A 12,371-nucleotide genomic window follows, 5' to 3' on the forward strand; every position below is an offset into this window, starting at 1 on the left:
TGATTTCTTACACAACAATAGTAACCAGAACAAAGGGCAAAGAGGAACTTACGAAGGCATCTTCTGAGGCCTTAAACACACTTTTACACAAAAGTTTTTAAAAATGGAGTCACCATTGGGCTGGAAGAGGTGTGATGCCTCTTAATTATTATCTCCTCCTCCTCCTCCTCCCTCTTCTCCTCCTCCTTCTTCTTCTTCTTCTTCTTCTTCTTCTTCTTCTTCTTCTTCTTCTTCGTTCTCATTTAAGTAATCTCTACACCCAACATGGGGCTTGAACTCAAGTGTTGGGTAAATAGATCTTTCCACAGTCAATTGACTAGAAGAATGTCATGTATCTGCTTTAGGGGCAGGATCCCCCATGATAGCAAATTCTTGGAGAAGTGAAGAGCCTTCTGGAAGGAAGGAAGCTCATGGATCTGAGCTGGTGGGTAATAAGGAGTCATCCATCGCCAAATAAAAAGCATGCTATTAGAGATTTTTAAAAACCCAAAATGTTAGGTGTTGAATAAAGTGCTCAAGAGCTGAGGCCAGATCTGAGAGATAGTCTGGACATTTCTATGGGCATTTGCTGGTCACATTTTCTCTGAGTGTCCCTGCCCACAGAAACTTGCAGGGTCTCAACAAGAAGGTCCCTGAAGGGGCACCTGGGTGACTCAGTAGGTTAAGTGTCTGACTCTTGGTTTGGACTCAGATCATGATCTCATGGTTCATGAGTTCAAGTCCTGCACTGGGACCTGCACTGACAGTGCAGCCCACTTTGGATCTTCTGTCTCCCTTTCTCTCTGCCCCTCTCCTGCTCACTCTTTCTCTCAAAAATAAACATTAACAAATCTTTTTGAAAAAAAGTCCCTGAAAATGGACTGGAAGCACCCTGTTATCCTTATAAACTCTAGGTGTGTTTGCATTTGTCTACTGAGCTTGCCTCCAAATGCCCAACTTAAGAAAACGCAGAGGGGACGCCTGGGTGGCTCCGTCAGTTAAGTGTCCGACTTTGGGTCAAGTCATGATCTCACAGTTTGTGAGTTCGAGCCCCACATCAGGCTCTGTGCTGACAGCTCGGAGCCTGGAGCCTGCTTTGGACTCTGTGTCTCCCTCTCTCTCTGCCCCTCCCCTGCTCACACTATATTTCTGTCTCTCAAAAATAAATAAAATTGAAAAAAACATTTAAAAAAAAGAAAACTCAGAGGAAAGTGACCAGGCAGATGATAGGGAATGGGTGTGTTTTGGGGGTGGTTGGGAGTGTAAGGGTAGAAAGTTTACTTGAGGAGAGGCTTCTTGGTTTTTGAACTCTTAATCCTAGCGACGGACATGACCAAAATCTAATAAATAGAGAAAAATAGCAAGTTGACAGTGAACAATCCCGACACTACTTTTGTCAAGTAATCAAAGTTACCATCACCAATAATGTATATTGACACCATGTGCCCTCTGATATGATGCACTGAGAAGGGCATATCACCTCTGTATTAGGCTTCCCTATAATACATACCTTATTTGAATCACAAGAAACAAACCCAAGATTGATAAACATTCTACAAAATAATTGGCAGTACTCTTTAAGAGAGTCAAGGTCATGAAAGACAAGGAAAGACTCAGAAATGCCCCAGGTAAGATCCTGGATTGCATATTAAAATAAGAAAAGGACATTAGTGGACAAACTTATGAAATTAAATAAATAAATTCTCTACTTTCATGAATGCTGTGTGTTGTTCCAAGGCTAATTTCTTAGTTTTGGTAAGTGTTCTACAGTCATGTGAGATGTTAACCTAAGGGGAGGTTGGGTGAAGGGTTTATGAGAACTCTGTACTATTTTTGTGATGCTTCTATACATCTAAAATTAACTCAAAAATTTAAACATACAAAAAAGTCTAACAAAGTCATAACATCATGGATCAGTCAAAGATGGGCTCCCTTACCATCCTTGAAGTCCCAGGGAGGCCAGCTGTACTAAGCCAGTGATCACGTTATGGCACTTGCACTTGAGAGTGAACCCTGGTCAGAAATGGATTGGAAAAGGGTTTGAGGAATTAAATAGAATGGAAGTTACAAAATAATGTGCTTCCCTTATTTAGAACATATAACAAGGCAAGCACTGTGCTAAGTTCTTTAAATCTTCTATCACACTTAAACCTCACAACCTTTCAGGTAGCTGTTGGTTTTCCCTGTTTACAGATGAGCAGACTGGGTTTTGCAGAAGCAAAAGAACAAGATCATACAGCTGAGAGTTGGTGGAGTTGGGATTCAAAGCCAAACTTCTTTACTCCAGAGTTTGTTTTTAATCACTGCACTGTACTGTGTCCTCAGGGATGACCCACTGGGGTGGGGCAGAGAAGCGGGCATAGAAGGCAGGAGGAAGGGGATGGGCTGGTCAGCCAGAGCTGTCCATGGTGCTGGCCAGACAGGCATGTAGCTGGAGAGTAGGAGATGGTCTAGGGGAAGACAGGTGGGAAAGCTAACAGAGAAGGAACACTGCTCAGACTAGAAAGAAAGAGCAGTTAGATGTGGTGACAGATCCTTCACCAATGAGGAGGAACCAGAGGGGGAGACACTTCAAGTTTTGTCTTGAAATAAATAACTGTGTGTACAGTATCCAGTGAGGTAGGATTCTTCCTCAGGTCTCATTTGCAACCAATGCTATCCAGTATAGTTATACCGGCTGTTAAAATCTGGAAATACTTTTGTACCAGTTGGGAAATAGTCACTGACTGAGTCCTCCACTGCTGTGGCTGCTTTCCCTGTCCCCTCGCCATGTTTCCCCATGACCCAACAACTAAAGGGTTAAAGCCTGGCACAATGTGAGCCATCAGGACCTGTTCAGCTCTAAGGCCAGCTGGTATCCATTCTCATATGTCGGCATCCATACCTTTCCAATTGTTAAGAATTTTGAATACTATCCCTGTTTGCCCCCATTTGACAGATGAGGAAAGTGAGCATCTGGAATATTTAATAATTTGCCTGAAATCACTCAGCTATCAAATGGTAGAGCCCAAGCTTGAACTTGAGTCTTCTGGAATTAAGCCTCATGTCCTTTTCCCTCCATCCCCCTAATGCTGACTTTTATGTCTATCTACCATTTGGTAGGGACAACAAATAGAGGGAGGAAGTTATCTAGGGAGTTTGGGTTGGCACAAAAGAATTAGAAAACCCTATGTGGGAAGTGGGGAGGCGTCCTAGGCAAAATGGAACTCTTTCATTTGAATTCTCTTGTGATATGATAGTCTTCTCCCAAGTCCCTGCCAGTTTTGTGCTCTGGCGGCTCTTTCGGGCTGGAGGTGCCATCAACCTCTTGACACATGCTCCCCACCCCTAGCAGCTTCAGAGGACCATGGCACTCTAATACAGAGAGAGCTCCATGCCTGCTCATAGATCCAGCCCCCAAACTACCCCCAATGACCCTCTTAGTTACAGCTTTCTCTCACTCTTCACCCATCAGGCTGGGATTGGAAGACTTACCTCACTAATTTCAGAAGTCAGAAATTTCTGTGTGGGGGGGGGACTAACCTCCTCCTCTCCCTCCATAAGTTAAGTATATCTTGGATTCAGACCTTATTTCAGAACCAACACTGGAAGTGGAATCAGAGTTGCAGGAAAGGAAGGTGGAGAGGACTTTGCATGTGCTGGAGTTGGGCTGACTTGCCAGCTGGACAGGAAATCACCCTGGAACCTCCTTTTGTTTTTCTCCATCCCAGGGCACCAGGGCAGCCTCCTTCTGTAGAAAAAAATGAGGGAGATGTGGAGAGGAGAAAAACTTTCTGCCTCTCCAGTATGTAGCAGAGAGGCTGGGAGGTGGCAGGAGGGGAGGGTACACAGAGAACCAAGTGGCTTAATTATACGGGCCTTCCACTTAGTGTCAGTGATCAACCTTTGTGCATGGATGCACATTTTTTTGTTGATTGCCTACCATCTGTCAAATACTTCTTACATGCCAGATCATTCAATCACTACACCAGCCTTTTGATCATTATCGCCAGGTAACAGTTGAGGAAACAGAGGCTCAGAAAGGTTATGTGACTTGTTCAAAGTCACACAGTCACAGTCAGGATTGATCTCAGCCTGACATTTTTCGGCCCAGAATCTCCTCTATTCTATTCAGCTAGGGAAGGGGGGGTGCTTAGAAAAAATATTTTTCAGTGTGCTAAAGCCAAAATTACTGAGTTTGTACTTTATCTTTATTACCCCCAACCACAGTTTCCAAACAAAAGGATGCAAGTTTGTCTACTATCCATCCTCCTTCCTCCTTTTCACCTTCCTCCTGGTCTTCATCAATTTCCTAAATCATCACTCACCCCCTGTTCAAAGTCTTGAACCAAACAACACCCACCCTGTTGTCTTTCTTGGGTCCCTGGAAGATACAGTAACCAGGACCTAGCACCCATTTTTTCCCATGGGTTCTGAGCTCCTGAAAAGTGGGACTTCCAAAGCAAACCCAGCTTCCTCTTTCCTCCTGAGACTGAATCATTTGTCACACCCCTTTCCATGTCGTTTGCCTCTTGGAGTAAAGTCTGGCTTGGATCCCTCCCTGGGAGTCCACTATGTCAGTCAAGGTCACTCTCCAGCAGAGCTCTCAGGAGGCAGCCACAGCTCCACAGAAGAGGAACCCACAGGAGCCCTACTAAGAATATCCTTTCATTATCCCAAGCCCAGAATCTACCAAGGTTTGGGCACACCAGAGGTCTGGAGGGACACTCCTTCAGTGAAGAAGCATAAGGACACATGGCTCCTAGAGTGAGCTTTCCCACCTTCTTGAGGTTTTATTGCTGGGATTCCTGAGGTCACTACCAAGCCTTGCCCCCAGAGTCACTGCTCCCATTTCTTTTTGGCCTAAGAGTGGAAAAACAGGTCCCTTTCCCTGTCCTTAAGGTCCAGCTGAGTCAGGTTGACCATTTCAAAAAGTGTTTAGAGGAAAACAAAAAGGAAATCATTACAGAAACTACAAATAGCATAGAAGTGGTCGTGTCCAAAGTGCAGGTTTCAGATTCTGAGAATAATGTTAAAACTGTTGAAAAACTCACTGAGTTCCACATTCCTTGATCCCAAGAAAATTCCAAATCTAATGGTGCTGACATAAGTTAATGAGCCCTGTGGCCTGCCCCTTCCCTCCAGTTCAGCCAGCTTCTGGCCATGTGATCTCCCAGGCCAACTGGGGCCACATTGTCATCTTAGTCCATTGTTTACTTTCACAAGCAAATGCGAACGTTCCCAAATGAGAATTTATTTTCTGGGTTCCCCCCCCCCGCTAGACTCACTAAAGTCTCTCCCTCTAACACCGCACCCCCCATCACTGTCCTGGATAGTGAAACATCTTTAATTGTCCATGAATGAACTTTGAGGCTTTCAGCTCACACACCTAAGAAGTCTTCAGCAAATGAGTTCTGTGAAAAAGAAAACCGCAGGACCAAAATGGGTGTCACTTAGGCCAAGTTTCAACCTCCCCCTGAAATGTAGTTCTAACATGTAAGACAGGAACTTTCTGGTCAGCACCAATGAGGTAATATGTCATGCCACATGTGCCTTCCTCAACCCCCAAAGGAAGATGAAGTAATTTGCAATAAGACCCCTTGTCCTTCCCCATAAGGGAAGGTGATCTTGCCTGAAACAGTCCTTTTTTTTTTTTTTTTTTTTTTTTTGCTAATAACATCTTGTCCCACCCTCCTGTCTTTAAAAACTTTCCATTTTGCACAACTCCTCAGAGCTCCTCTCTATTTGGTCTATGGGATGCCGCCCACTTCTTGAATAGATTAAAAAAGCCAAGTGGATCTTTAAAGTTTACTCCCGGGGCACCTGGGTGGCTCAGTTGGTTACGCGGCCGACTTCGGCTCAGGTCATGATCTCACAGTTCGTGAGTTCGAGCCCCACGTCGGGCTCTATGCTGACAGCTCAGAGCCTGGAGCCTGCTTTAATTCTGTGTCTCCTTCTCTCTCTGCCCCTCTGCCTCTGGAGCTCTGTCTCTGTCTCTCTCAAAAATAAATAAACATTTTAAAAATTAAAAAAAAATAATAAAGTTTACTCCCTTGGCTTTTTGTTATTTAACAGACACTTTCCCCAAAGCAAATGCAGACAAACCAACAAATGGGCTTCCAAAAATCACTTTAGTACAACAATGCTTTCTTCATACATTAACTTCCAGACCCCTAGAAAAGAGTTAGCTTGGTGCTTGGGAGGAGGAAAAACCGGCAGGAAATGGATAGGACACATTCTCTCCCACTGGCAAGAAGAATCCAGTTGTAAAGCAATAGACAAATGAGAAATAACTACGGGGTGTTTTAAGTTAATAATCGCAATCACAGACTGAAGTTCCGGTTGAGATTCTGACCCTATGTCACCATCGCGCGTCCGGAAAGAACTGGAATTGCTCCTACTCCAGGGAGGAGCCAATGGAGTTACCTCCTATGAATTTGGTCGTCGACTAAATCAGGATTGCAGGGATGTCACGACAATTGGAGACTATACATTACATGCTGCGATTGGTAGAAGAGCGGTGACTACTATGCAGGGAAAGTCAGAGAATAAAAAATAAGGTAAACATTAAAATTGGACTGCGCTTTCGCCTTCTTTGAGCCTTGACTCATTCGGCTTGCCGTCGTTGTCCTGGGATACCAAGAAACGCTGTGCCTTGAGCGTCCTGTATCTAGGGAGACGACAACATGGAGGCGGAGTGAGTTCTGAGAGTTGGTCCCGGGACTAGGGGAACAGCGCGAGCGGCCAAAGAAGGTATCTGTCCTGGAAGGCCGCCTCCTTTGGGAAGTTGTGGCCAGGGGTCCCCTCCATGTCCCTTAGAGACCCCCTGTGGGACCGAGACTGAGGCGAGATCAGCCTGGGATCTCTTAGAGAAAGGAGGAACAGCTTTAAGTATTTTGATCACTTCATTTTACCAATTTCTTTCCCACTCCACACTACACGACGACCCACCACTTTTCCCACTGATCATATTAAGATTGTTTAGGTTGGAAATGAAGCAGATAAAGGAAGCTGAGATTATATATATATATATATATATATATATATACACATACATACATATACATATATATATACATATATATATATGTATATGTATGTATGTAGTTTATGTATATATAGTTTTTAAGTCCTCAAGTTTCAAAAATTGGATTTAAAAACAACCCCTACCTTGGCCCGTGTCTTCACAATGATTGCAGATGTGTGTCTTTTGAAAGAGTAGCTCAAGCTAGTATGGAAGTTATGATTGTTAATTACGACTGTAATTATGATTGTAACATCGGTTTGTCTAGGGCTTTTTCAAATTCCCTATTTCATTCCAGGTTCACATCAACTTTATGAAATAAGATAATCCCCATTAGGTGAGACGACTGAGACTCAAGGAGATTGAGAAACTTGCCCATCTCAACAAACCTGAGCAGGTGCTGGAACCCAGCTCTCCTTGCTTCAAGATCAGCGTTCACTTCCCTAAGCCCTAAGACCTGATCTGGACCAGATTTCTACCCCATTGTCTCTAATTTCTTCTATATGTGATGATTAGAGACTTTTTTCAGAGCCCCAAGGCAGTGACTATCTATAGAATCCCCTGAGGTCACAGACATTAATGAGTCTGTCAGGACTACAAAGCCATCCAGTAGCATAAAAGTAATGGGACTCTCCTCCCTGTCTCCCCAGCTTGCATTTCTTTGATTCCACCTGAACCGTCCTCCTTACAATTGAAGGTAAGGGTCTTGCCTGTCCATTGCCTAGCACTGGTACATAACAGGCACTCAGTAAATGTTTTGTGAGTGAATGAATGAATGAGTGAGTGAGTGAGAGAATGAGATATTCTCCTGCAGAGGTTTGGAGGTGTTGCTGGTTAGGAAAAACTGAGTCAACAGAATCTTTTGCTTTGGATGGTGGTGGGGAGAGTATGGAGAGTGTCTGATGAAATTGTATAAATGTCTAAAGGGTGACCATAACATTGTTTACTAAAGTGTAATATGTTATAATAAGGAGTTGAACCCCCACCTTGAAAAGAAGTAATTTTAGGCCAAATAAAAGACAGTTTACATTTACTCATAAATGACGTAAAGATTAAAATTCATGAGAAGGCCTTACAACACTGCTTGGCACATAAGTTCTCAGTGAATGTCAGTAGAAGTTGTTACCATTTTTGAGATTGTTATTCAAAGAAGTGGGGAAGGACACTGTGGAGTCTGAAAAAAAATATATATATGCTCAAAAAGATATTAAATTGATGCTGTCCAATATGGGAGCCACACCTGGGTGTGTATGCTGAAGGAGGTCTGCTAAAGGAAGAGGGGATTTGGAGTTTAGGCTCCATATGTGTCTCCTAGAGCAGGGTCAAACACCCTCTGAGTATTCCGTGAAAGCTGTGGATTCTCTCCCTGGAAAAGAGCACTTCTCCAGATACATGACATTTTGCATATGATTTGCATATAACACTCACATATATTTGCATATAATTTCCAGCTGCAGTCTATCCAGGGATCCCTCTGCTCTAGAGGTTGATTCACTTATCCTTGGATTGAGTGATTATTTCAGTGAATGCTTACTTTAAACTTGGACTACAGGTTGCATACTGATGGAGGAAACCCCAAAGACCAAGAACCATCCAGTCTCATTTACCTCTTCTTTGCCCCTCCTCACAGGAGGCAAGTCACGTTCAGAAGCAACAAGCAGAGAGCAAAATCCAGATAAAGGTAATGCGAATGCTTTAGTCACACTCACTGGGGACTGACTGAGAAATGCCAAGTGTGGCCATGGCAGGCAGAGCTGCACGGGCCTCATCCCCAAGTCCCTTTCCTGCATGATGAATTTCTAGGCTCCTGGGCAAAGCGCTGGATCTTGTGTTCAGGCTCATTCCTCATGGTGTCACTCATACCTTGGTTCCAAAGCCGGCAAGCCGGCCCTTCTTCATGATAATGATGGCCACGGCAAGTCTACTCCATCAGCCTCTTTTTGATGTCCCTCCTGTCTCCCCTGTGGTCTTTTCCTAACTCCAAATTGGCAAGAACTCCTGGTTTAGCCAGAGTGCTCCCCTTGGACTTGTGTTCCAGGTGTGTGATGCTCATCCAGGCAGCCCCAAGCCCCCTGACGAGGACCAGGGACAGTGGTGACTACACCCTGAACTCCGGGTCCTGCCTGAGTACCAGCACCATGGCCATCCCCACCATCACTGGCAGCAGCGCAGCCCTGAGTGCCTGCAGTAGCAGCAACACCAGTGCCCACGTGAGGACATGTTCTGGGTGGGCGGGGCAGGGGCAGCAGGGCCGGGAAGAGGTGGCAGGGCAGGGGGGTAGGAATCTGCAAGGACCTGACTCTCCTGCATAGATTGGGCACCAAGCCGACTGGAGTGGCGGCTGTGGGGAATGGGAGTGTGTGTGTGAAGAACTCTAGGGAGGTACCCATCAGAGCTGAGAGAGTAGCCAGCGGTTTTCTCTTCCCTCAGACAGTTCTTCTGGTCCTGATCCCTAGGACCAAGTGTTTGGCCAATATGTGGATGTGGCTGACTTTTTGCAGCTCTCAGGACTGTCTCTGTGTGACATGGCAGGGGTAGGGGGCAGTTGTCCCACAGGGTGCCTATGGGGTAGGAGTGTGTTTGGTGCAGCGTGTGTCTGTGTTATGTGTGGATTCTCATGCCTCCTTTGGTGAGATGGTGCTTGCATTTGCCTTCCCGAGGACTGGGAGTCACCTCACCCCTCCACCTGTGCCATTCTGGGCCTATTTGCCCCAAATTCACTCACTGCCCTTCCCCACTCTGCTCTGTGTGGGCAGGAGATTGGAAATGGGGAGGAAGGGAGAAGCCAGGGTATTTCTTTCCCTCCATCTCTACTTTTCCGACAGTATTTCCATCAGAAGCTGCACTTCCCCATGACTCCAGCCCCCACCAGACAAGCCTCAGGGCTCTGAGAAGCCCACCACCTCCCCTAACCTAGTGTGGCAGCGACTTCCTGATGCTGCCAGCTTTTGAGTGACTTCACTATGCCTTGGCTGTGCATTAAATTCCTTGTTTCAAACACCCAAAGTGGCTTCTGTTTTCCTGACCCTGACTCATGCACCAACCAATATTTATAATAAATTGCCCTTGCCCACCCATGTCACCTTTCCCCTGTGGGCGAACCAGGAAAGGAAATACTATATTGGCCATGTGACACTCTCCGTACCTACTTAAACCGAGAGTGTAAGCTCCAACAGAGAAGAGATGTATCCGTCTTGTTCGCTCTTGTCTTGGCACCTAGCATAGTGTCTGGCACATAATATGTCGTCAATAAATATTTGTCAAATGGATGAATATATCTCTACCTTAAGTAACAACATAGAAGCAATGCTTGGCCAAACATAAAATAAAATGGCCATGAGTGGAGTGTTCATAGCCATGGCTGGGGTAGGAAGAGATACTGGTTCATCTTCCCTTCTCCTTGCCTTTCCCCCTGCATCCTCCTCCACCCTCCTAGGGATCAGGTCATGAAGGATTTTCCATTATAGATGGGAAGTGTTGGCACACTGCACCTCTAGCATCATCAGGAGCTGTGCTTGAGAGTGGCCCCCACATCAGGGTGGGGGGTGAGGGCTTGTTTCAGGCAAATTTACTCATTCCCCTGCTCCATCAGCCAGTTGAGGGACAGGAAGAGGGAGTGGTGGCGTATCCTTGTGGTCTCAAAAAGTGCCTGGGATAGACCACCCCAGCTAGGAGAGGCTTCCATAGTGAAAGGGCAGGATGGGAAGGAAGGAAAGGAAAAGGCAGTACCCGAAGGGCGTGGTATCTTTGGGTGCATGGAGGAACAGAACAGACCAGCCAAGATCGCTCAGTGCTGGATGGAACGGTCCAGGGAAGGCTTCAGGGGCAGGGTCACAGAGAATCTAGTTGAAAAAGCATTGTAGTGATTTCAGAAATGGTAATACCTCACTCCAAGGCCTGCCTGCCCCTCACCTTCTGTCTCCAGACCATCCCCCAAGAGCCAGCAGTGGTGTAAGTCCTCACTTTCCAGAGATGGGAAATCTTTATCTGTTCTCTGGGTATTTGAATCTTACCTGGTTAACGCATCCTTTTTCTCCCCCTTTTCCCTGCCAACTGCACAGCCTGCCAGCTTCACGGGCACCCAAATATGCTTCCCAAAGAAGCAAGACAAAGTGAAGAAGAGGGTCATCTGGGGCATCGAGGTGGCTGAGGAGCTGCAATGGAAAGGCTGGGCACTGGGGAAGGAGGTCACCAAGAACCTGACTCTGAAAAATCTATCCTTGAAAATCCAGAAGATGAAGTACAGGTATCAGAATGAGGGATCAGAGACCCAGCCCCTGAGTCCTCAAGCCCCTCAAACAGTCGCTCTTTTGAAAAAAAAAAAAAAAAACCTTTAAAACTATCATATAAAATTAGAAAAGGGTATATAAAACATGCACAGTTTGAATAATTATTGAAAGGGGAACCCATGGGACCAAATCAATAAGAGTAATGTGTCTGAAGCTCACCTCCCATGTCGTGTCACATCCGTACTGGAACACCTTCCCTACCCATAAAGGTGACCATGCTTGGACTTAGTGATAATGATTTTCTTGCTTTTCTCAAATGGATTTACCACCTACATTTCCATCCCTAAATTATATCATTTAATTTTGCCTTCTTATGAACTTGACATAAGTGGAATAATAGGGTATATATCTGTCTTTTATATATGTCTTTTATTTTTGTTTTGTTATGTTTTTAAGACTCATGTGCATGCAACTATAGTTCATCTTTTTCACTGCAGGATAATATCCCTATATTGTAGTATATTCATCCATTCTTCTGTTTTTTTAAAAAAATTTTTTTCAAACCTTCATTTATTTTTGAGAGAGAGAGAGAGACAGAGCATGAGCAGGGGAGGGGGAGAGAGAGAGAGGGAGACAGAATCTGAAGCAGCCTCCAGGCTCTGAGCTGTTTGTTAGCATAGAGCCTGACGTGGGGGTCGAACTCATGAACCGCGAGACCATAACCTGAGCTGAAGTTGGATGCTCAACCAACTGAGCCACCCAGGTGCCCCTGGGTTGTATTTTTTTTTTAATGTTTATTTATTTATTTTTGAGAGAGAGAGCGTGTGACCAGGAAAGGGACAGAGAGAGACACACGTAGAATCTGAAGCAGGCTCCAGGCTCTGAGCTGTCAGCACAGAGCCCGATTTGGGGCTGGAACCCACAAACTGTGAGATCATGACCTGAGCCGAAGTTGGATGCTCAACTGACTGAGCCGCCCAGATGCCCTCATCCGTTCTTCTGTTGAGGGATGTTTGGGTTGTTTTTGGTTTGAGACTGTTGTCAACATTCATGTATAGATCTTCACTTGCAAGAGTTTTTTCTAGGGTAGATACACAGAAGTAGAATTGCTGTGATCTAGGACATGTACATGTTTGCTTTTATAGATAAGCCAAACTATT

At 45.2% G+C, this 12,371-nt stretch overlaps 1 protein-coding gene across 9 annotated transcripts in view; it reads left to right on the forward strand.

Moving 5' to 3' along the window:
• Positions 1-6,594: 6,594 nt before the first annotated feature.
• The window catches only part of CFAP65 (cilia and flagella associated protein 65), a 35,792-nt gene continuing 30,015 nt past the window's right edge, over positions 6,595-12,371 (forward strand). The window contains exons 1-6 of one of the 9 annotated variants that reach the window (XM_058704495.1): positions 6,611-6,711; positions 7,281-7,379; positions 7,633-7,679; positions 8,613-8,663; positions 9,021-9,192; positions 11,044-11,228. In XM_058704495.1, the coding sequence (XP_058560478.1) occupies positions 9,028-9,192; positions 11,044-11,228 (350 nt within the window). In that variant the 5' untranslated portion in view covers positions 6,611-6,711; positions 7,281-7,379; positions 7,633-7,679; positions 8,613-8,663; positions 9,021-9,027. Of the gene's footprint in view, positions 6,712-7,280; positions 7,680-8,593; positions 8,664-9,020; positions 9,193-11,043; positions 11,229-12,371 lie in introns of those variants that run through there. The other 8 variants (XM_058704509.1, XM_058704500.1, XR_009255198.1 and 5 more) reach the window with 8 other exon arrangements.

Source organism: Neofelis nebulosa, chromosome 2 (genome assembly GCF_028018385.1).
Source record: "Neofelis nebulosa isolate mNeoNeb1 chromosome 2, mNeoNeb1.pri, whole genome shotgun sequence".
Classification (NCBI taxonomy): domain Eukaryota; kingdom Metazoa; phylum Chordata; class Mammalia; order Carnivora; family Felidae; genus Neofelis; species Neofelis nebulosa.